This window comes from Sceloporus undulatus, chromosome 4 (genome assembly GCF_019175285.1).
Source record: "Sceloporus undulatus isolate JIND9_A2432 ecotype Alabama chromosome 4, SceUnd_v1.1, whole genome shotgun sequence".
NCBI classification, from domain to species: domain Eukaryota; kingdom Metazoa; phylum Chordata; class Lepidosauria; order Squamata; family Phrynosomatidae; genus Sceloporus; species Sceloporus undulatus.
In genome coordinates this window covers 243,727,270-243,753,498 of record NC_056525.1, presented here as the reverse complement: position 1 = coordinate 243,753,498, position 26,229 = coordinate 243,727,270, and the positions used below count along the sequence as shown (strand labels likewise).

General features: G+C 38.1%; 1 protein-coding gene across 3 annotated transcripts in view; it reads left to right on the top strand.

Moving 5' to 3' along the window:
* TRAPPC9 (trafficking protein particle complex subunit 9) overlaps nt 1-26,229 on the top strand; it is a 368,614-nt gene that overhangs the window by 77,216 nt on the left and 265,169 nt on the right. For all 3 annotated transcript variants that reach the window (XM_042464513.1, XM_042464512.1, XM_042464514.1), the window contains exons 18-19: nt 19,261-19,403; nt 23,300-23,410. In XM_042464513.1, coding sequence (XP_042320447.1) covers nt 19,261-19,403; nt 23,300-23,410 — 254 coding nt within the window. The remainder of the gene's footprint in view (nt 1-19,260; nt 19,404-23,299; nt 23,411-26,229) is intronic.

The following is a 26,229-nucleotide window of genomic DNA, read 5'->3' as shown; positions in this document are numbered from 1 at the left end:
AGGTGACAGGTTTTAAATATTTGAAGGGATGTCATATTGAGGATGGAGCATTCTTATTTTCTTCCTCTCCAGAGACTAGGATACAGAGCAGTGGATTGAAGCTACAGGAGAAGAGGTTCCACCTAATCATGAGGAAGATCCCACTGCCTTGGAGAGTGGTGGATTCTCCTTCTTCGGAGGTTTTTAAACAGAGGTCGGATGGCCATCTGTCAGGAATACTTTGGTGTGTATTCCTGCATGGCAGGGGGTTGGACTGGATAGCCCATGTGGTCTCTTCCAACTCTGTTCTCTCTCTTTAAACAGCATGGGCAGTTCTCTCCCCTTCCCCCCTTGCACTGGGTGACACCAGCCTTAGCGATGCCACTGTCAAAATGTGTACATTTCTTCATATACATATTGCACAATACATGGCATTCACAAACTAATGGCATGAGGTTGAACAGAAGTTCCCCACTGCAACTTTCTGGAAATAGTAGACAATGGTTTTTGACTTACTGTAGTCTTTTTCATGTGCATTAAAAAAAACACCTCACTCTACTCTATTGGTTTGTGTCCTTTGTGTTTGCAGGTGGATGAAAGCACCACAGTGATTACGTCAAGGCTTGATGGGGAAGAAAAAGTTTCTGTTTTAAATGTCACTGTAGTCAGTTGAAAAACAGGCTGAGTAAATGTTAATTAGTTTGTAGGCCATAGAGGAAAAAGTATGCTTGTGTAAATTACCTGTTGGCTGACATTTCTCATTAGGAATTTCTCATTGTAAACTATCCCATTGCAAATTGAAATTGACAGGTTAGCCAGTATCACTATATGATATCAAAATACCGTATTGCAATGCTATAATATAGAGATTGTAGCTGGGACTACATAATAATGTAATATTATAATAACATTGTACTGTATAATAATAATATTGTAGGTGGGATTCAAAGCCTAAATTATGGCCTAAAATAGTTGTGAGTTCCAGCTACAATAGACCCATTGAATTTATGGAACTTACATATTTATGTTCTAATGCATTCAAAGGCTATACAGTCGACCCTTATACACAGATTTTTAAAACATGGATTCAAGCATCCACGGTTTGAAAATGTTCAAAAAAGTATAAATTTCAATTATCAAAGCTTGATTTTCCATTTTTTATATGGGACACCATTTTGCTATGTCATTATATTTAATGGGACTTGAGTATCCATGGATTTTGTTATCCACGGGGAATCTTGGAACCAAACCCCAGTGTATAACAAGGGTCCAATGTACTCTAGTTAGGGGCTAGGGGTAACAATTTGATATAACCCTATTTGCTGTGATGTTTCTATGAATGATTTACTTCTTAAGGTACTGATGTGCCTTCTGCATCTTAATACAGTTAGCAATGTACTTTTAGTTCCTAAATTTAATTTTAATATAGAAGAAATACATATTTCATTACTGTTTTGTTGTTGTATGCCTCTGCCTTATAGCAATCCTAAGGTGACCCTATCATGGTGCTGTATGAATGTGACTTGCTCAGGGTCACCCAGTGGGTTCCTATGGCTGAGCGGAAATCGAACCCTGATCTGCAGAGTTTTAGTCCAGTGCTCTAACCACTATACTACAGTGATTCACACACATCTTATCCTACTTGATAATGTAAACTTCTGTTGATTCATAAATGAGCATAATATAGTTATCTTTTATTTTAAAATATGATGCCACAAAGAGTGAAATTTGATATAAATTAGTAATTTGAATAGGAGTTTTCTCTTGATGATTTAAACCGGTGATTTAAATATTCCTAATTAAAAGCTACCCTATACGGGAGCATCTAAAAGGCTAATCTGAACAATATGATTGATATTCCAGATAGGACTTGGACATGCAGTCTGGCTTCTTGTACATTAGATTTTACATTGTAAAGCATTACGCCTTTTCATGTATTGTCTTGGATAGGTATGTGCATGTAGAAGAGAACAGCTTCAGGTGTGAGAATGTAGGAAAAGATTGGTGTAGGATTTCTATTCAAATAGACGCATTTTCATCTGTATTTAATTTTTTTCCCCTAGCAGAGCAATGCTTTAGAAATCCAAATCTTTTATTGTATGTGAGATACTGTAATTTGTTCTATATATAGGAAGTTAAGTGTGGCTTTTGCAGCCATTGCACAGTTCATAAATATATGTTTGGATAGGAGAGAGTCTGAAATCTTTCAACCAATTTATTTTTATATTGTGCAATGAAAACTAGAAATGGTCATACAGTATATTTTGAATTGTAGAAAAATCTTGGTTCTGTTTCTCTCTAGATGTTGAGGTATGGAAGCGGAGATCTCTCTTTATCTGTTCTGCCTCTGGTAAATGTTGACTAATAAAGCATTTGGATATGAGACTTACTGTAGCTCTGTATTGTAGATAAATACCTATATTCAGAAGTGGTGACTCAGTTTCCATTCCAGACGCTGACCTGGGTCTTAAGGACCTACACAAACTATTCTGTTGTAATCTCTTACAATGAACCTAATTTTCCTTTCAAGTATGATGCATCTGCGGTCCAAAATACATGAACCACTTCAGGCTGCTTTGACATATGACATATGCCCCCAAAGTGGCTGGAAGCCGCCCCAGCACCATGTTCCAGTCCTTTGTACTGGAACAAGAAAGGAGCAGGTTACATTTGATTCCTGGTGGCACCGGTTTGGGATTGCAGTGGCCCATAATGAGAGCAGGCTATGCAGCTGCTACAGTCCTGGACCAGTGTGGCCATCTATCTACTTCACCCCTGCATTTCACTTGACTATTGGTGCTGCAATTCTAAATACACTTGCTGAGGATTGTAAATTCTAAATACAATTATTCAAGCTATATACTTGCTAAAGAGAAAGTTTATTTATTAATTGAACTTGCCTCATCAAGCAAACAAAGCCCCCAACAAACCCCTGTTTTATCAGTATCTTCCCCAAACCCTCATACAGTATATGTAAGATACATTCTCCCAGTCCTCAAGAAACAATGCCAAGTTAGAGTTGGAAGGGGCCACATGTTTACACTGAAACTGTCTAATACCCAGCAAGGACATCATGACTTCATTTTCTGTTTGTTAATCATAATTGTTGCTCAGGATCAATTACAATATGAAATTACTATGAAATGTATTTATTTATTTATTTAGCATTTTGTCTTTCTCCCAGCATAGGATTCAAGGCAGTGTACAATGTTTTAAAAATACAATGCAATTTAAAAAGCAAATGTTAGTACAAATGTTAAAAAATAATTTTAATAGATTAAATAGTTAATTTTTACCTATTGGTCTATGAAAAAAGCTTTAAGGAAATTTATCAATTATTTATTTTGTAAGTGGAAAAGAGATCACAAATTGCCAAAGATTAGATATTTACCACTCAAGGAACAAAGAATTTGAGACAAATAGGATTGTTAGCTGAAAGGCTGAGAGATCTTCTGTTGTGGAAAAGAAGCGTTATAAGAGTAACTTAATATCAGATTAGACAGAAAGATAGATGGAGCCTCTTGCGCTAATAATGGAGCTGAAGCATGGCTGTAATTTGGGCTAGCAGAGGTCTCAAAGTATATTGCAGCCCATGATTTCTGATAAAATACACATTTAAGGCAAGTACTAACATTTAGCTTGAAAATTAAATGATGTAGGCCATGACAGCTCATTAAATTGCTATGTATCTTACATTGCATGTGAAGGACATAAAATCTCCAACTTGTATTTTATGCTGTCTAGATGGCATCTTTAGAGACAGTGTTAAATTAATATAATAAAAGACTTAATATTGAACAAATCATGGGCTCTTCAAATAATTGGAGAAAAGCTTTCTTGTATGTAGGAACAGATAATTTTTCTTCAGTCATGAGCAGTGGAAGACTAACAAATGATATGTTACTTTTTTATAAAGCAGTCACTGCAAAATACTATTCTGAGCAGCTTTCAAGATGTTACTAACAGAAAAAAAATTAAATTGAAAGGGCACTAATTGAAATTGCTGTGCCCTCCTACTTTACTATAATAAGCAAAGGTAGTTTATAGACTTGAATTCTAAGTTGTTCCTCAATTCAAATAAAGAGGAGGCATTTCCAACAGCTCCCCTCTGCCCCACTCTGCCATATCCCACATCACTTCCAAGGGCCACCTTGAACCTCAGAACAGGGAGAGAAAACTTTTCATTTTGTGGGGGCAGAACTCTGATTCATTCACAGAACAAAAATCAGAACCAGCGCCAAAAGGGTCAGATTAATATTTTAAGTGTGTGAGATGGAGCTGGTGTTAGCATTCTTCTCAGCACCTTCGTCCCTCCTACCACTCATCCAGAATCTATAAAATGGTATATGAGATTGAGGGGATCTTCAAAATGAGTTAGCCTGTACTGTATAAATCTGATGAGGTGATTCTCCAAAAGTTGGCACTTTCTGTGAATGAAGGTATAGTTTATGTAACCTTTGGAATTTGTTGTCATTAACTGCCCTGTGGATGAAACATCTCCAAGACTCCCTGTCCTCAACTGTCCTGCCCAGAACCTACAGGCTCAGGCCTTTCTGATTGAGTCAATCTGCCATGTAGTCTCCCTCTCTTTCTATTTCCCTCTACCTTTCTTAGCATTATTGTATTTTCTAGTGATTCATACCTTCTCATGATGTGGCCAAAGTATAACATCATCAATTTTGTCATCCTAACTTCCTCTTAGAGTTTGGGCTTCATCAGTTCTAGGATCAATTTGCTTGTCATCTTGGCCATCCACAGTATCTTCAGCACTGTTCTTCAGCAATACATCTCAAATTAATCTATTTTCTTTCTATCAGCTTTCTTTAGCTTTCTGTACATGGTGATGAGAAATACGATGGCTTGGACAAACCTCACTTTTGAATTCAGAGGTATAGGTTTACACTTTAGGATCTTGTCAAGTTCTTTCATGGTTGCCCTTGCCAATCCTAGTATTGCTCTAATTTCTTGACTGCAGTCTCCATTCTGATCTATGTTTGATCCAAAGTATGGGAACTTTTTGACTATTTCAATTTTCTCATTATCTAGGATAAATTCTTGTAGATCTTCTGTGGTCATTAATTTTCTTAATGCTCAGCATTAAGCCTGCCTTGGCACTTTCCTCCTTGCCTTTCTTCAGCAATTGCTCCAGTAGTTGTTTTCTGCTAGTAATATTGGGCTGTGTGCATATCTTAGGTTGTTAATGTTCTTTCCTCTGATCCTTACTCCTCCTGCCTCTTGAGTGTAAGTCTGCTCTGTGCAAACTTACAGTGCTTTATAAATAAACTTTAATAATAAATAATAATAATATCTTCTGCATACAGGTTGAATAAATTGAGTAGTAGTATGCAGCATTGCCTGACCCCTTGCCTGACCTTTGCAACTACTCTTTGCCATAGTGGATTTGTGATTAGTGTATAATTAAATTGTAAATACAAACAATTCATACTAGAGTGCTTTATCTTTTTGTTATTCATTCCAAAAAAGGGCTTTTTAATTCCCCCCCCTCAAGGCTTCTGACCTGATAACCATGTTCTAGGTGATAAAAGCGAAAGAATGCTTTCTCCTGCCATGGTAACAGCAAAAGAGTGGAGAGTTGTTCTCTGCATTGGATTTTAGATCTCCTGCATGCAGCATTTTGTAACAGATCCCAGTGAAATCCTACAGCCTCAGGCAAAGCATAGTTGTTGGGTTCAATCCATGCATTAAAATCACCAGCAGTTGCCAATGGAGCAGTAGGAAAACTTCCAGTTTAGCCCAGTAGTTGGTGTTGAGTAGGATGAAGTTCTATACATATACATATACATTAATGAGCCCATACCAAACTAGAGTTCCTTTGGTCAAATGGGACATAGCTTAAGGATTCAGTTGTCTGAGAGGTTGAATTTGTACACAAAGAGAGGTTGCTATTAAAGCAGCTAATCCCCCTCTTGGTTTGCCATTTTGTGGTGATGAATTGCTGGTAAGTAGTAGGCTTCATAGCCAGATAGGCTGATATCATTGCAGAGCCAGCTTTCTTGGGGAAAAAACCAGAATTTAGAAATTAATATAGTTTAGGAAGCAATTCTTTTCTTTCTATATTGTTTTTCCAATATAGAAATCAAATAGACTATATAATTGGAAGTAGAAGATGAGGAAGTTCCTTTCTCTCTACAAAGACAAGACCAGAGCTAATATTAAAAAAAAAAATTAGAATAAAGCTTAGAAAAATAACTCTGAACCAACACTGTGCCAAAATACAACATGAAGAACATCCCTGTAAGAAAGTAAAGCTGATGTAAAAATAGATTTGCACTATTAAGCCTAATTGATCAGGAGCCAGAAGAACTCAGAACCAAAGCCAGTTGTGAGAGTAGAAAGCAAAAGGACACTATCTGCAGCCAAAAAGAAAGAAAAGCCTCATTGGCTGACTGATCAAACAGTTAAAGACAGATAAGAAACAAAAATAAAGGGAATAAGGTCAGAATTCTGAATGCAACTCTTGAATGTCCTGTTGAGTAGGAACAAAGATAACTACAGTACTATAACAATGAATGCAGAAAAATAGAAGATGACAGCAAAAAGGTAGAGCAAGAGATGTTTTCAACAGGATCCAAGAAATCAAAAGAAATTTTAAGTTAATAGTGGAAATGTTCTATGACCAGCAGAGAAAAATACTACATGATTAACAAATAATAATAATAATAATAATAATAAACAGTGGAAGTGATACACTGAAGAGCTGTATAAAAAGATGAAGGGATGACAGATTAATTCAAGGAAGAATCATTTGAAGATGAACCCACAATTTTAAAAAGTAAAGTAGAAGCTGAACTCAAAGCAGTAGGGAGAAATAAATTACAAGATAAAAATGATATATGGATAAAATTGTCCCAAGCTACATGGAGGGAATCCAGTCAGGTTCTAAGTAAAATCTGCCAACAAATAAGGAGAACAAAAGAATGGCTCACAGATTGGAAATGCTGATTACGCATTTCAGTCCTCAAGAACAGTTGAACCATTTCAGAAGAAAACTAGCCTTTGCTTTTTAGATTATAGCAAAGCTTTGGATTTGTAGATTAATCATGGATTCCTCTTAAAGAAATGGGTATGTCACAACATTTGGTTATCCTAATGTGTAACCTGTACCCATTAGGACAAGAGGCCACCATTAGTAAAATTGGAAAAGTTTTGAATTGACAAGGGAATTGGGAAAGGCTGTCACCTTGTATGTTCAACTTGTATGCTGAAACATAAAATGTCTAAAGCTGGATTAGACTCGGAGGAATGAGGTGTGAAAATTGGAGGAAGGAATGTCAACAGTTTAAGATATACAGATGGCACTATACTACTAGCAGAAAATACGTAGTAGAGGCTTAGAACAACTACTGGAGAAAATCAAGGGAGAAAGTGCAAAGGCAGCTGTAAAGCTGACCATTAAGAAAATGAAAATGACTAAAGATGATTTACATGAAACTTTAGACAATGAAAACATTGAATAAGTCAAAGATTTGTTGTACCTTGGCTCAGTCATTAATCAAAATGGAGACTGCAGGCAAAGAATCAGAAGAAAACTAAGAGGCAAAACAGATTGGTCCAGTATGCTGGTATGGGGCAACATGAGGGTGTAGCATTCAGATGCTGCACACTCTGACGATGACCTCGAGCTGGCATTATGCTGCCCCACTGTCCACAAAGGGGCAGCTTTTTGGCACTCGAGCGGTGCACTGTTTAGATGCTATTGCTATTGCTATCATTGGGTTGGCATGTCAAAATTGACTTGACAGCAGTGACAGTCGTAAGGGGTTCACAATATTTTCATTGCCACTGTAGGGAGGGCAGAAGGTAACCATCATGTTACCTTCTGGCAGCAGGGTAAAGAGGAGCAGTTTAGTCCAGTCTGCTTTCTTTCACTGTAAGAATGGAATTCAGCCTACCTTTTGGGACATTTTCTTTTTTTGGGGGGGGGGGGCATTATACTTGCAGAAGTGTACCACTGTTGATGTTCAGACATCACTCATTTCTCTCTTCTGCTTAGACTTTGTTCATTGAACTGGCAGGCTGGTTACTGGATTTGTTTCTAGATTGTAAGGAAAGGCATGTGTGTAATGCCACATAAAAAGAAAGAAAGAAATCCTACCACCTAACCTCAAGATATTAAGGAGAAAGGTACTAGCATAATATGCCTATGTGCAGGGACCTCTCCCCCTTTAATTTTGTTTTGAGGAATTTTCAAGTACATGGGCAGTATGGAGTTACTATATAATCCACACATAGTCCTGACCTGACCTGTTTTTTATTATTGTTCTTGTTTTTTAGAGCCATGCCCAATTCAAAACAGCAGAGGAATATGGAGAAAGATAGTTTAGCTGTAGTGTTTGTTTTTCCTGTCTTTTTAGTGGCATGATCAACTGTGAGAGAGAAAACCAAGTCTCTCTTTGGAAGTGACATTCAGTCAGCATTTGCTATCTGATTTGTTACTCATGTCAAACATATTCAACTCCACATTTTCTGTCTGGCTTTCACTTACATTTTAATGTATATCAAATTGTTTGGTTGACATTTAAAGCTCTTGACTAATCTACTGATGCATATTTTTGTAACCTCTTAATTTCTTCTGCTGTGGGATGGGGATCTAGGGTCTTGTAAAGTTCTTGTTTTGATGACCCCTAGACATTTAAAATTGCAGAGCGGAAGGAATATAATTACCCATTTAGAGTTTAGCCAGGGCATAGGGGTTAATGGTTCATCTCTGGTAAAAAGGCATCCGAGAAGCTGTAATGACAATATTGGGACTCCAGTTGTCTCTGTGACTCAGACTAGCATTTCTTGAAACACCAGCAAATGTATATTTTTGATGCTTTTTTCTACACTGTTCTCATGCTTTTCTCTGAATTCTTCAGTGTTTGTCTAATGTGTGCCATCAGTATTTTTGGTGTTAGCTACTTATTCTTACAACTCTGGTATCTGTCTGACTTGGCTGGCTGGCTGGTTGTCATACATGTATAAAGGGAGAAGTAGAGAGATTTTGGGGGAAAGGTGACAGTTTAGTTTCAATAACCTAAAGGCCCTAGACTCTGTCTGATCTTGGAAGCTAAGCAGGGTCAGTCCTGGATGGGCCAGCACTTGGATGGGAGACCACCAACAAATACCAGGTACTGTAGGCTATATTTCAGAGGAAGAAACTGGCAAAATGACCCCTGAGGATCCCTTGCCTAAGAAATGTCTTTTAAATTCATGGGGCTGCCATAAGTTGACAGGTGACTTGAAGGCACATACAGACAGAAGGATGCTTCATGAAAGATGGTGATGCTGCATTCCTTGTGATTCATCACCTAAGGCTTACCAAGCATTCAACGAAATTTACTGAGTGAGCACTTCTTCAGTCTGACAAATGGATACTGGGATGCTGGTGGGGAAAGATGCACTAATAATGAGCCCAAGCTGGGATGGAGACAGTGGGCTAATATATAGCCACTGATAAGTATAGTGTCTTCACTCAGTTTTGCCTTATTATTTGTGCCATTGTTTTCAGTGCAGCTTTTAATGTAGCACTGTAAAGACATTTCAGTTTCTGAAGCAAACCTTTGAATATTGTACTACCTAAAAACATCCTTGTTTTAGTGCAATATTGAGATTCTAAACGTGCCACAATTTACAGAAGTGTGAAGGACACCAAACGTATTTAGATTCCTTTAATTTAAAAGGGCTATTTGCTTTGGGAAGGAACGGGGCTTTTCTAAGACAAGAGTGAGAAAGTGGATCCTGTAGACTGAATGAGTCCTCCAAAGCCATTTTAAGACCTAGATTGATCATGTGGTTTAGTAGAATTATAAGCAATATGAGTCATGGCTACTTGTCGGTATTGTAATTTAGGTAAAGAAGTGGTATTGCTATGCTAAGTTAACGGTGTCTTCCTTCCCCCTCTCTATAAGAACTCCTGCCTTTATAAATAATTATTACATGCTGGGTATGTGAAAGCTCAGTAAGTAAAGAAAGATATAGAAATTGATAGGAACTGCTGTGTACCAATCTTGGATTATGCTAACAAAATATTTAGCATAATGCAAAATAGTGTTGCATGAAAATAATTAGCTTAGAAACAATCTTTAAAACAATCATTTAAGAGTCAAACACACCTTTTCATACCTGTCCTTTCTTTTGTTTCTGCTACTTTCCTGAAAGTGGTGCTGCTGACTTACATTTAGCTATTTTAAAGCTTAATATCATAAATGGTTTTCTGTAGATATTTGGTTTCCAATTGTACTGATATTTGAAAGTGCCAGTATAATCCTTTCTGTATGTATAGACAAATTTAGAACATGAATTGATGGGGAAAACGTGATCATCATGAACATACTGAGTTTTGGTAAATATCTCATATTTTGGCCTTTAGATGGTTTCCTTTGAGTTCATCTTGAAGAGAAAGACTTCAGTCTCACCTGCTTTCGTGGACACATTTTTTTAGCATTCTTCCATTAACCTAGTGATCCTACACTGTTATATCCCAGTTAGCAAAGTAGATCTTTTCCTGGACATTACTTATTTAATAGAAAATTTGGCACCAGAAGCAGAAAGAACATGGAAAGAACATGGAGGAGCAGTTCAACAACAAATGCTTTCTTCAAAACTTAGAATATGAAATGCATGTGTAAAATGAAATAATCAGGTCAGTTAAGGCTTACTTAAGTAAACAAAAATATTTTGAACCTTCTAGGGAATGCTTGAAGGCTTTTTCCAAAGTATACCCAGCAATTACTTTCCCCCCTTGAGTAATGCAGATCTCAACAATAAAAGCTGCCTTCCTCAGAGATGTGGCATTAGGGGCTGCTCTGGCACTGAGGGTAAGAATGCATGTTTTGGTGACAGTGGTGGATGGAATGGCTGGGACCATCCAAGTTGCTTGGTCAAGATAATCTGACAGTTGAGGGGCACCATGCAATGCCATTTCAATCTGGCATAGGCAGCAGGGTCATATTGGGCCTGGACATCTTGGAGCGAGACTTTCGAGGACTTGGAGAGACAGAGACCAGCCCCAAAGTGGTGACCAGGATGTCAACACATGGCAGAGCTGGCTCTACTGAAAAGGATAGCCCAGAGATGTGTGCTGGTTAGTGTTTTCTCCCATTCTTTGTTGGATGACTGTCTCTCTGCTAAGAAAGGTAGGACCTTCGTATATAGTTCTGACACCCCTTCTTCTTGAATTTGGCCCAGGTGTCCAGTGAGGTCACTGAGGGTTTCCCTTCTTCTGTATTGCTACCCCACAGCCTACCTATGGCTTGCTGATCTAGAGGAAAGGGAGTGCTAAGGCTCAAAAGGAAAAAGAACCAAAGAAAGTTGGCAAATGTGAAAATTATAGAAAATGAAATGCATTAGTTCATCTCTGTATGAGACCCAACGTAGGCCTAAACTATGGGTGCCTGAGAACATATTATCACATTACCAGCATGTTCTACAACATTTAAGATTCGTGGCAGATATGCCAGTATACAACCAGTACCATAATGCCAGAGAGATTCAGCATTATGCACTGTAATCTCCAAATATAAACACTTACAGAGGCTTATTAAAGATCAGACTATTGTGTCATCTCTTTCAGAATTTAATAAAAAGTCAGGAAGAGACTCCCAAATGGTGAGTCATAACTCAGAACTTTCAAGTAGTTTAGTAATCAGGCATATAGGAACTGTGTGGTTGCACTCTATTTAATCCCCAAGGCATAGGTTTCTAACTTCTGAGAATTCCACTTCACAATCTGTTTAGTTCATTATATGTTACAGAAGTATGGATCAGGGCTCATTTGTTTTTTTAAGCTGCAAGAAGAACCATCATAAACAGAAATGGAAGCTCTTTCAAGTCTGATGCAGTGTTAGACTAGCATATCTAAATGCATAACATAAAACCTCCCCAGCACTCCACAAGCTCCTTGTTATTTACTAGGCATATAAGGACCATGTTTGTTGTTTCATTTTCCCTACAGATACTATGGATACATCCATGAATCTCTGACTAGCTGCTCAAAATACAGGAAACTGCCTTTGTGAGAACAGGATAAACTGATTGAAATCCATGATATATTTTTTTAAATAGCAATTGCTTAGCGTTTTGCTTCATGCATTTGTTTGGAAAGTACAGATTGGGTTGCTTTGTTTTAAAATGTGAACCATACCACTTCTCCCCACATTCCTACTTTTTGCCTCATCCTGTCTGATCTAGGAATGTGTCTTCGAATTGCCAAGCTTTTATTGTGGCTGCACTTTGGCTGTATTTGAACAGTCATAGCTCAAACTTAGTAAGCCAAGATGAGAATGAGTTACTTAATAAGTCAAAATAAAAACGGACTACACATTCAGCTTTTCTTCTACTCACTGCTCAGCATACCATGATTCAGCCAAGAAGTTCCGATTAACCATAGGAGCCAAATTGGGAAGCTAGGTCCACAAGGTTAAGATCCTAGACTAAACCATAACATTCACACTATTGCTGTAGTGCTGATGTAGAAGATGTTCCCTCCTTTCTCCTCTGGAGCTTTTTGCACAGCCTGAAAACTGTCCCACAAGTTTCTCAGCTGTATAAAACCAGGTTGGAGGACACATAAGAGGGCTATAGTGGGGTACAATGAATACTTCATATTTCCACTGAATCCCAGTGCTTATCCAGCTAATGTCCAGTGCTAGACATTTCCCATCCGACATGAACTGAAACTACAGTAGTACATTAGTTTTCTGGGTCAGGCCCAGTTTTAACCTTGGATAATTGGAGAATTTCACATTTCATTGTTAGAAAGGGAAGACAGAAGAGTGCAAGTGCACTCTTCACTTGTTAAACACAGATATGATTGCCCAAAAAGAGACCTTATGGGCAGGGGATCTTGTTTCTTTTTTGACAAGTGTGCCTGTCATTGCTGTTCCCTTTAAGGAACTGTAGGTCTTCTATGTATGTAGTTTGACATGAAGGTTTGAAAAATATGTTTGTCAGTGCTGCAAACAGATTCCTGCTATTGGAAGCTGGTCCTGACAGTTCGAAAGCATGCCTTTTAATTGAGTAACAAGTTATATTGTAGCTCCTCTTCAGAAAATTTAGCTTATAGAGTCAAAGGGCAATCTCTATGGATGTTGTTGTATTGCCAAAGCTTCTATATGGGATTGACTGCAGAATCTGCACTAGACTTCATTGTGGAGTGCAGGGGAACCTGTTTGATAGATATCTGGTAGGAAAGTAAAACTGGAATTGCTCTTGATTTTGGATCCGGAGCTTTGGATTCATAGTGAGAATGAAAAAGATTCTTCTTGTTGTATTAAAAAGTATGTATTATCATTCTTTCATACACACACGCACACACACACACACACACACACACACACACTCTTGAATAGTAATGCACACTGTGCAACTGTCAACATATGTTAGAACATCAGAAGAGAATGTTAAAAATAGTTGAAAATATTATCACCCTCCTGTCCTATTGTTTCCCGCTATTTTGTGGTCTATAATATGCATTTCTTGCCACGTGATTGTGAAACATTTGATTTCATTGTGTCTGCAGCATATTCATCTGTTTCAATTACATCTCCTCCCCCCACCGCTTCTTCCTATAGCATCACACAGAATTGTGTTATTTTCATACTGTTCTGCCCTTTTCCTTGAGTTGTGCAATGGATAGTTTTTGCTCTATATGCCTACTTAGTTCTTTGATATTTTTGCTTACCGGAACACGTTCAGGGAAGCCCTTCCTCACCACACTAGACACCTGGGGCAAAGCCAAGAAGAGAGAGTGTCAGCGCTATGGAGGTTTAGTCTTTTTAACTTTTAACAGACATTGAATTACAGTATTTTAAAAGTAAAACTACCAGTGAATGTCCAGTTAGCAAGTCACTGCAGTGAAGAAAGGTATTGTGGAATAGGCAGTAAACTCTAACATTTACCCTTTTAAAAAAGAACTAGAGAATAAATTATCAAACATCAACATTGGACATATAGATGTGAAGAATCTAGAACTGTTTGGATGAAGATTTAGAAAGGACTTGGACAGGGTCTACTTTAAAGCAAGAATGATCAATTAGTGACAGCATACACTAAATTTGGACATTGGATGCATTTCTGTGTGACCTTTAGAGACACTATATTTAGATTGCTACCTGTATCTGGATGGGGAAGATGGGGAAGCAGATCTTCCTGGCAGAATTTTTGAGGAAGATCTTATTCTTTAGCTTTCACTTGCAGTGTCCCACTCTACCATTGGCCTCATACAGCCCACAGTACCCATACTGCTAGGTAGTTTATAAATTCTGACTTGGAAGCCTTGGATTGCTTTGGCCCTGGGCCTAGTGGTTGGACAGTAAAGTGGCCTTGGCAGCACAGAAGCTCTCCCTTGCTGCAGTGGAGGACTACAGGAAAGCCAGCTTTGTGGTCATCAACAATAGTGCTTTTGGGTAGTATTTCATTCTGGAAAACAAGGTTGGAGTTGACCATCTGGGGTATGCCTCTGTCACTTGCTGCCCTAGCAATTCTCAGACTTTTTCTCTGGCACCTCAGATTTGGAGCAGGATTTCTCTAGTTGCATGCAGATATACACTTATACAGCTTAAAAACTGGGGTAGGAGTAGAGGTGAGGAGTTTGTTTTGCTGCATGCATTGGCAGGCAGATATAGATATGTGTAGCACTGCAATGAATGAAGGGGCAGGGCAGAATCTAGGCAAGAAGAATTGACTTAGGTACTATGGCCGATCAACATGGAACTCTACTTAGGTAAATGTGATCTGGATGATCAGTCTTATGACTGCCATGGCTTAATGCTATGGAATTCTACCCATGGCAGCTGAGCCATGGCAGTTAAAGTGGTGTCCAACTGGGTTATTTCTGCAGTGCAGATGCAGCCCAAGTAAAGGCCACTTTTTAAATATCTTTTGTGGAAATGACAGTACTGTTAACTGTATTTGATTTCTTTTACCTGTTTTTTGCCTGTAATTTTTATCTTCTTCCCTCCCTGATATTTACATTTTGATTATATTTAAGTTCCCTAAAGGATTTGTTGGTGGAAAGACAATTGATTAAAAACAGGCTATTGTCCATATTGACCAACTCACTTATGGAGCATGAGGCCTCGAGTCTTATGTACCTGGTATGCCATCCTGCTTCCAGATTAAATATAATATAATTTAAAATATTTCAATACATTGCATAATGGCTGGGATAGATCCCCCTACTATTAAGAATGAAGAAGAAAACAATACCTTTCTGAACATAACCATTTCAGAAAGCTCAATTTGTCTTTTAGCTTCTTTATATGCTCATAAGAGCTTCTTCAGTGTGTTATATACATCTGCCAACCTATGTTGGCAGTTGACTATAAAACTTAAGAGTGGCTGCATAGTTTTACTCCATTAGTTAATGTACATGCAGTACAGCCTGCCAGCTCTGCTTTGTAATGGAGCGTTATTCTGATCACACTTCCAGTCATTTCAAAGGAGGCTATTTCTGGCTGAGAAAATTTTTTAAAACATTCCTTCTACATTTGGGGAGGGTGATTTATTGAGCTACAATAGGTGTTTCAAGATAGATCTTGGGGCTAAGTATTCTGGCAAGCAGGAGCAGAGTGATGGGCCTATAACGCATTGTTTAATTCCTCAGATTTATATTGTGCAGAATAATAGCTATATATATATATTTTCTCATTTGTTGCTATTGTTGTATTATTACATGAAAATATGATGCAATTTCATTGCCCAGTGGCTTGATCAGATATAAATATAGATGAATGAACTAGACAAACATGTTGCTACTGAAATCCAGCTTACGTGCAGCGTGTCTGAGGGAAGGCTTCACTGCTTCACAGACCTATTTTGAGTAATTATGTCCCAAAATGTTAGGTCAGCATGCTGTTTCTATAATAACTCTCTTAGCTCTCAAGGGCAGCAAACAACACAGAATGCCAACTTGCTTTAAATAGACAATTTGTAAGAGTTATTTTAAGCATTTAAAACAGAGACAGACACTTGGGATTTAGTTTCTTGGTTTTACACATTAGCGTAGCTGCCTCAGGATTTCAGATTTATTGGACTGGAGGACAGATGGTCACATTGCTGAGCAAAGTGCATTTTGGCAATTTACATCATTTCTTTCAAATACCTTTGTATGAGTTGCTGTCCATGAAAAGAATTGATAGAGAATATCTAACATGTATTTTGATAAATATGCAAGTAGATGTTGCATTGGAAGGGAGTTGGTTCACTGCCTTGGTCTTCAGCTAACCTGAGACCATGTTACACAAAAGCGTAATAACATTAAAATCTCTGTGTGAAATTTTCCTATTAGAACAAAACCTTTTTGAAAGAAAGACCTCCATTCTGAACTATCGGTCACTGAGTCCAACACTTTCTCCCAGTACAAATCCCAAGACATACTTGGGTACTACCTGCACATACATGCATCAGTCTAGAAATTTTTGTCAAAAAAAGTGACCCCCAAAATCTGGGTCAACTTACCATGGGTCAGTGTAACTCTTATCAAAAAAGGAACAATCTCCGAGTAGAGTGGCAGAAGGTGAGTACTTAGTACATCCTGGGAGAACCTAAAAGAAGTACCAGGCTACTTTCTCCATCATGGCACAGCTTCTGGCCTTTTTGAATGCCTGGGTAGGAAAATGGTAGCAATGGCAGCTCTTTGGCACTTCTCCTCAAAGGCATGCCAAGAAGAATCAGACTTGAAGGATTTGAGTAAGTCATTTGTATATGTTTGTCAGCTTTTATGGGTTAAAAACCAGGCAAAATTATCACATAAAAATTAAAGGCTATAATCACTGCTAACATAGTCACCATTTTCTTTGCTTTGCCTTTTCATCCTTTTTGACATATGTGCACTTTCTTAGTCCCACTTGTGCCTGGTTGTCTCCCCACACATCGCACAGTCATCATTTATCGTAGTTCCCTCCTCCAGCCTTTAGGGTGAGCACAAACAGTTATGACTGCCAGAATTTTGTATGTTCTTTGGTGTCATTTTCCTTTGCTTTGTCTTTTACCTCCTTGTTACATGTCCCTAAGTTTTGTCCTCGACTTCTCCATGGGTCAAAATCCATAATTTTGGTCCCGAATTCTGCCCTCAATTTATACATGAGGTCAACTTATAATTGAGTATATATGATACTTGTTGTAGCCATTGATTTAAGACTGGTACTTACCTGGATGGGCATTCCATATTAATCCCTTTGTTCAGAGTTATTAAACATAGTATAAGAGGGTAGTAAGTATCATCTGGATTTTTCTCTCATACACACACATAGTGAGAGAGAGAACGAGAGCATATTAAAAAAGTGTGAAATGTGTGTGTTACTGGCCTGTGGTTCAGCCATTAGCCATTTCCACCATGGCTTGGAGACTTTTGACTTTCTTTTCCCTTCGTGTCTTTCTTTGCTATTTTATTCTCCATTTAATATATTTTTGGGACTTTTTGCTTCTTTCACTTTCTATAATGTTTGGTTTTGGATATCCCCTCCTCCTTTGCCATTTTAAAATCATGCCCTTTGCTTTGCAAGGAACTTTAGTTTAACACACATGCTTCTGTTTCCTTTCATGGATAATGGATTGTCTTTGGAGCAAAGGACTGCTCTGGTTTGCTGCTGTTATGAACTTAAAGACTGGTTTTGTGTATTGATATGTAGATTTTTTTTTCTTGCCTCAACTCTCTACTATGAGATATAATCATAGTGTTAAATTTATTCATTTCCCCTTTTCTGTGAAATAGCTTCTTGTTTTGAGACAGAGCAGTATGGGCCCAAGCTACTGTCTCAAAGTGAAATCTAGGAGTTCGACTTGTCTCCATCTACTGGGACTCCATGGTTTTACCTAATGTTAGCTGCAGGCTGATCCACCAGCCTTGGAGGGTACTTGTAGAATAACACTTCTCAGAATTCCCCAGCAAGAGCTTTTACTGCATCTTTATCATCATGTTCAATTCTGCCCCCCTTGAAAGAAAGCAATAACAACTTTAGGAATACTTTAATTTTTTTTTCTGTAATGGGTTTCCCCCTCTCTTCTTCTTTCATCTTTGAGACAATAGACAAAGAGATTTAGGTGAATAAACCTAGTGGTGCTTCCCTGTCTCTTTGAGAGTGATGAGATTATTAATTCAGAAGTAAGCAATTTTTGATGTATTGCCTATAGAGCAAGCATAGTAAGTTCACAGTCTTATCACATAGTGCAAAACTTCTATATAGCGTTCCAGAGGTGTTTTCCTGTTTCAGCATAATCAAGGAATGCAGTTATGTAAGATTAGCAGTGTTATAAATGAGTAAGCGTTAAGAAATGTTCTATTTGTGTTGTATCTGATAAATAGGATTCATTAACTTGCAATACTTGTATCCAGATATTCAGAGAAATTCATCTGAGGGAGTGAAAGTTTTATTGTCGATTTATGGTTATGCATTAATGTAGCTGTTTCACTGCCAGCCAAGTTCCCGGCTAACCATATGTGCCTTAAGCACATCTTGCATTTGTTTTTGGTCTCGTACTGGAATATCAAATAAATAAATAAGCAAGCAAGCAAGTAGTAGCACTGTAAAATGCAACCATGTTATTGGTAATTCATAACTGGATAGTAAAACAAATACTGTATATGTTCACTTCCATGTGGTCAAATGGGTAGGGAGATCTATTCAACCCACATAGTATCACCCTGGTATTAGAAATGGTTATGTGAACTCGTATTCATTTACATACCTTTGGTACCTTCCTTTATACATCTAGTTTAGTTGAGTTGAGTTGTGTAATGGAAAGCTAAATAGTTTACATTTTATTTCCAGGAACAGCACATTGTAGTTTAAATGCCATTTGTACCAAAACAGTTTTTAAAATTGTGTATGAAGTTCCTTGAAAGATTAATCAGCATTTGACTTCATTTATTCATCTGAAAGAGCTGGCATTTCTCTTGGAATAACTGAAGAATATATATGCTCATTTAAAAAAGTTACTGTGTTTAAAGTGAAGAAAGTCGTTATGTTTAATGTGGAGAAATGGAGAAATATGATGGATCTTGAGAATGTTTATATTGGACTTAAGAATTACTCCTATTTTGTAGAGCAGGCCTTCATAACTTGTTACACAATATACTAAATTCATCCATCTTTAAGGGGCTTGACAAACCTCCTGTTTTGCCTGCCTGATATTGCTGAAACCCAACGTTTTTCAAGTGCTATGTCATATCACAAAGCATGGTTGATGAGCTGCATTTGCTACCTGATTTGACAAAGCACTACATTTTACAGTGCAGCGGAAAAAGCAGATTAATCATTTTTCCTGTAACTCTTCTAGACACTGGAAGCCATCTTGAATTTCAAATACTCAGGAGGTCCAGGACATATTGATGGATATTACAGAAATTTGTCTCTGGGTCTTCATGTGGAGGTGGAGCCATCTGTCTTCTTTACACGTGTCAGTACCCTACCTGCAACAAGGTGTGTTCGTTATTCTTAAGTGTTATTTTTATTGGGATAAATATTACTCCCTGTAAAGACCAAAAGTACTACAATAATAAGCATTGTTGAAACTAATTTAGAAACAACAATCTTGTTCCACCACAAGCTAAACTAGATTACTTCAGTATTAATTGAGAAATACTGGTGAAGTGGAAAAATAGTAGGAATTTATTTGTCCACACTCTTATAGAAAAAACAGCAACATGTTTCTTAGTTATTGATGTACTGTCTGATAGTTGCAAGAACTGAACGCTGCAATTTATTAATAATAATAATAATTTGTTTTATTTATATACCGCTATTCCAAAGATCATAGCGGTGAACAGCAAGTAAGCTAATTTGCCCCCAACAGTCTGGGTACTCATTTTAGCTCCCTCCTCGGAAGGATGCAAGCTTGAGTCGAGCTTGGGCCCTTTTGCTGGTCTTGAACTCGCAACCTTGTGGTTTTGAGTGAATGGCTGCAGTACAGGCATTTAACCACTGCGCCACCAGGGCTTATCAAATAAAGTTTGTTTTTTAATCTGTTGGAATTGTTTTTGTTTGAAATTATATGTTTGTATTTATTGTACAGTGCTTGTGTGCTCTCTATTATTTTTTTAATTTACTGTCCATTTGCATCTTATGTTTCTATATCAGTTTTCAAAGGTGTTTACAAATAAACCAGTTTTTTTAAAAAAAATGTTAAAAGGTTGTGAATTGAGGGGATTAACTAACCACATTTGAGAAGTGATGGTGCCAGAAGACACGGAATTACAGTATTTTCCTCTTCAGTGCTTCCATGTCAGAGGCTTCCCTTTATTTCCCTCTGTGACATAGTTGTGCAGTCCAGCTGTCGCTGGTTTAACCTGTCCCTTTTTATAATGTTTCTGCAACTGCATCCCTTCCCTTTCTTAGCAGTGAAGCAAATCACTGAACAAATGTAAATGTATATATCAATTGCATTTGCTTATTAAGTGAAAATATTATATTCACTGGAAAAACTATTGCCTTCCTGCATTTGAGCTTTTGGTTGCTCAACGATATCTTTTCTAAGCACTTCCTAAGGAGTAGTTGTGTTTCATATAATATAGTCCTTGTGACTTGATGAATCATGCACACCTTTGGGCTCCCTTTTTCTTTCTTCAACCAACCTCTCAACCATTGAGCTTCATCAGATAAGATACCTTTTGTACTACTGTTGGGATTCCACTGCCTTGACCCCTGTTACAAAGAGCTATGTCAAGGCTATAATTATGTCAGTGGTACCACTAAGTTCTCTCATCCAAGTACTAACCAAGGCTGACTTTGTTTAGTGTCCATGATTAGTTGGGATCTGGTGCTTTTAGGGTGTTTCGGCCCGGTGTGGGGCTGTATGCTATGTTTCAGAGGAAGGACTGGCAAAACCACCTCTGAGTACTCCTTGTATAAGAAAACCACATGAAATTCATGGGGCATCATAAGCCAACAGATGACTGGAAGACACAGGGATACATGCCACTAAGTTGCTCTGATTTTACAACTGCATCTGGGAATTATGTGACTCATTGGAATAAAGTAATCTGTCTGTCCTTTAGGTTTCTTCCCCAAGCCTCCTGGCCCTTTGCTGGTCCAGCCATTCTGGATGCCCCTTTCCCCAGTTTCTCTGCCTTTCATTTCCATTTAGCAATGTGCACCCATTCCATTCTCCAATTCTCATGTGAATTTTTCACTAACAATATTTTTCACACAAAAACAGACTGTGTTATTATTTTGTCATGGAGCCATTTCTTTCAGAGTTAGAATATTCATGAATGTTGCATGACTTCACAGCACCTCAGCCAGTGTCTTGTGAGGGGTGATGTTAGCAGAACAGACACAATTCTTAACTTCTTTTTATGTTATGCTTTGTCTGTTTAAATCAGTGTCCTCTTTCATGGTTCATATGGAATAGGATAAAAGTTTCTTTGTTTGCTGATAAAAAATTTTTAGAATCCATCAGCTTTTCCTAATTCTCAAAGCCCAACAAACCTGCCTCTTTCCAAACTTGAAGTAGTTTGTCATTTGGTTCAATGAAATTTTATGAGGTTCTGTTTCAGTGTTACTAATGAATAAAGCAATAGCATTTGCCTCTTTCTTCTCATCTCTTCTATTCCATATTGAATGTAGGTTTTCCTATTTTTATTCCCATGATAAATGTTTTATACATTCATGTGCTTATAAAGGGTTTTTCAATTATTAAAAAAATATGAAGTTACGATGGCAGGGCAATAGATTTTCATTCTTTTAAGTTTTATGCTTTATCAAAATAGCTAACCAAATAAATCTAGAACATATCAAACATGCATCTTGGCTCATTTTGTGACAGAGGTATGTTTAGAACCAACCCAGAATGAAGAATTTAAAGAGCATTTTAAGCCCTATCATTCAAAGTTGCATTAACATTTCAACACTACATGTGAGAAATCATGCATTCATAATATACTGGAATGAATCTGGAATCAATACTATGGTTTCGTTCTGTACATTGACATCTAAAAACAATTGCTGTTCCCAACTGGACAAGACCCATTGGAGAAATGGGATTTACATACAGGTTGATTTACTATGCAACAGTTGCCTAAATGGATCTGCTCTAATTAAGACTAGCAACTGGATTTAGACATAATAAATATTCTTAATGAACATATGGACTCTTCTCTGTATGATGCATATTGTTAGCAGAATGGCTTGATTATAAAGGTGCCCTCAGTAGACTAAGGATTGCTGTAAAAGATACGAACCTAGATTGTGATCCATCAAGAGTTTTTCGTGGGGGCTAGACAGATATAGTGGGCTGTCAGTATGGTGTAATGGTTTGAGTGTTGGATTACATCTCTGGAGACTAGAGTTCAAATTCCTGATTGACCATGGAAACTCACTGGGTCACACGGGACAAAAAACACTCTTCCAGTGTCAGAAGGCAAAGGCAAAACCCCTCTGAACAAATCATGCTAAAAAGCTACCTTGACAGGTTCGCCTTTGGTTCTCAGTCAGAAGCAACCTGAAGGCACATAACAAGACAGATAATCCTGAGAAGGAATGAGAGAGTGATGGCTCTGGGTGTATTCCACCCTCACCCCATGCTCCTTTCATTGACATACAGACTTGAATATACTGTATATACTCATCTATAAGTCTAGAAATATTAGTCCAAAAATTGACCCCAAAAACCTAGGTCGACTTATCCATGGGTCAGTGTAAATACTATTCTTTAACTCTTATTAAAAAGGGAACCATCCCCTGATTAAAGGCAAGAGTGCAATCTGTCATGGAAGCACTGACCTCCCTCTACTCTCTCTTCCATCCAGCCTCTAGTGTGAGCCAAAACAGTTATACCTGCCATGATTTTGTAGGTTCTTTGACATTGTTTTCCTTTACTTCATCATTTAGTTCCTTTTTTGCATGAACCTAAGTTTTACCCTCGACTTATCCACGAGTCATATCAAAATCCATAATTTTGCCCCCCAAATCTGCCCTCGACTTATACATGAGGTCGACTTATAGTCGAATATATACGGTATGTGTTAAGTAATACTATATGGCTTTTAAAAAAACATGTAGTAATAAATTAAAAAATGTTAAAATCAGATGTATGTCCCTAGTCTCTCTTGGACAGTAAACTTTGCATCGTGTCTCTTTCCACTATTTTAAAAGGTAGAAATGCAAAATTTCTTTTGGTCAGAAGCATGTTCCAGGAAAATCAGATGGTGAGGAGAATAGTTTTTTTGCTTGCCCTGAAATATGTTGACATATGTATTAAATGTGCAATTGGAAATTTTGTAATATTTAAATATACTAAAACTTTGAGATGGTTTATTAAAATCATTATCTAAAATTATTAAAATCTGTATCATATTTCTGTTGATCTCTTCAAATAGTACTCGCCAGTGCTATCTCCTCCTTGATGTGTTCAACTCAACAGAACATGAGCTCACAGTTAGTGCACGGAACAATGAGGATCTTGTTTTGCATGCTGGAGAATGCCAGCGGTAAGTTTAGAAATAAATACTCCTTCTTTTTCATTTATACTTATTTATCTGCATCTGGGCTTCAAGCTACCAAAATTTGTGCCACATAAAACTTGTTAGAATTTAACGATATAGCCGTGTTAGTCTGTAGAATCAGTATGTAGAAAGATCTTGTAGCACCTTTGAGACTAACCGAACGAAAGAAGTTGGCAGCATGAGCTTTTGCAGACTTAAGTCCTCAGATAAATCTGAGGAACTACAAAAGCTTGTGCTGCCAACTTCTTTCTCTCAGTTAGTCTCAAGGATGCTACAATAAAACTTGTTAGTACAGTGGACCATTGTTATACGCTGGGATTTGGTTCCAAGATCCCCCGTGGATAACAAAATCCATGGATGCTCCAGTCCCATTACATATAATGACATAGCAAAATGGTGTCCCTTATAAAAAATGGAAAATCAAGGTTTGATAATTGAAATTTATACTTTTTTTGATTTTCAAACCGTGGATGCTTGAATCAGTGTATTAAAAATCCATGTATAAGAAGAGCCGACTGTATTTAAGGGACCAGAAGATTATTTGTTCATTTTCATGTAAGCCTTCTCAAACCTCTTTATAGACTATATTTGTTTCCCATCATCTGACATATTTATACTCCATCTCCATTACTACCACTCTCAAGTTTTTTGATGTGTTACATTTGTGTAACAGCATGAACAAAAGAAGCTCAGATAATTTGAAATACATGTGTTTGCTATATAGTGTCACAGACATCTTGATTTTAATTTTATTTTCTCAGGTTAGTTTACTTCATTTTTTTTTTTTTGATGTTCTGCTATTATGATGATGTTTATACTGGGGTGGACAAATTGTGGCCTATGGGCCTATGAGCTCCCTAGGGAGGGTGTCCCTAAGCCTAGGGCCAAATATTCTGTAATCACTAAAAAGTAAACATGAGTATGTATGTGTGTGTGTAGAGCTACAAGCTTGGTAGATGAAGATGTGGATGTAAGATACTTTGGTTTCAGTAAGGACTTTGACAAGGTCTTCCATGATATTCTGGCAAGCAAGCTTGTAAAATCTGGTCTAGACATTGTGATTGTTAGGTGGATTGTAATTAGTTGACCAACTGAATCCAAAGAGTACTAACCAGTGGCTCCTCTTCATTGTGGAGAGAAGTAACTAGAAGGATGCCATAGGGTTCAGTCTTGGGCCCAGTACTATCAGCATCTTTATAAATGGCATAGATGAGGGCATACTTATCAAATTTGCATATGACACCAAATTAGAAGGGATAGTCAGTACTCCAGAGGACAGGATCAGAATTCCTAATGACCTTCACAGATTGGAGAGGTGGACTAAAACTAACAAAATGAATTTCATCAAGGGGAAATATAAGATACTACAGTGAGGCAGGAAAAAAATGAAATGCAAGCTATAGGATGAATGATATCTGACTTGACGGTAGTATATGCAAAAGGGATCTAGGAGTCTTCTTATTTTATTTTATTTATTAATTTATTTCCATGATTTATACCCTGCCTTTCTCCCACAGTGGAATTCAAGGTGGGTTACAATATACTCGCCTTAGCTGGTCTTAGTAGACCACCAACTAAACCTGAGTTAGCAGTATGATGCACCAGATAAAGCAGTGCAATTCTAGCCCAACTCAAGTTATAACACTGTATTTTTCTTTGGTCAAACCTCACCTGAAAAACTGTGCCCTGATTTGGGCATCACAGTTCAAGGATATTATAAATAATAAAATAATAAAAATTTTATTTATATACCGCCCTTCCAATGATCAGGGCGGTGAACAACATAATAAAATCAAATACAATACAATACAGGCAATATAAATATACACAAAATACACATATTAAAAGGAAATTAAAAACCCATCAGCCAACCATCTTGCCAACAAAAGAGGGAGGAAGGCCAGCTGGAACTTCATTCGGGGAATGCAGTTTGAAATAAGAAGGTTTTTAAATCCCTTCTGAACTGAGCCAGGGAGGTGGCCGAGCGGAGCTCTGTGGGCAGCGTGTTCCAAAGGGCCGGGGCAGCGATGGAATACGTCCTCCTCATTGTGGAGGTAAGTCTGGCCCCTGGAACCCTAAGTAACTGCTGCCCAGAAGTTCTGAGGGTGCGGGGCGGAATGTATGGGGAGAGGCGGTCCTTCAGGTATTCTGGGCCCAAGCCATGTAGGGCTTTATAGGTAATCACCAACACCTTATACTGTGCCCGGAAGCGGATAAGCAGCCAATGCAGGTCTTTTAGCACAGGGGTAATATGGATGGTCCTGGAGGTACCAGTGACCAGCCTGGCTGCCATATTCTGTACCAGCTGTAGCTTCCGGGTATGGTATAAGGGTTGCCCCATGTAGAGTGCATTGCAGAAGTCCAATCTAGAGGTTACCAGAGCATGTACCACCGTTTCAAGGTCCCTCTGGGCCAGGTATGGGCGCAGCTGGTGAATAAGCCGAAGCTGATAACAGGTGCTCTTGACCGTCGCATTCACCTGAGCTGTAAGGTGAAGCGGCGAGTCAAGAAGCACCCCCAGACTGCGCACGGAGTCCTTCACAGGAAGCGTGATCCCGTTCAGGACAGGTGGAACTACCGCCATTCCTGGACCAGGGGAACCTATCACAAGTACCTCCGTTTTCTCTGGATTCAGACTGAGTCGGTTTTCCCTCATCCAGCCCATTACCGACTCCAGACAGGCCACGAGAGGAGAGACGCCATCCCCGGTCACTGCATCAGTCGGAGACATAGAGAAGATTATTTGGGTGTCATCAGCGTACTGATAACCCCGCGCCCCATGTCTCTGGATGATCTCTCCCAGC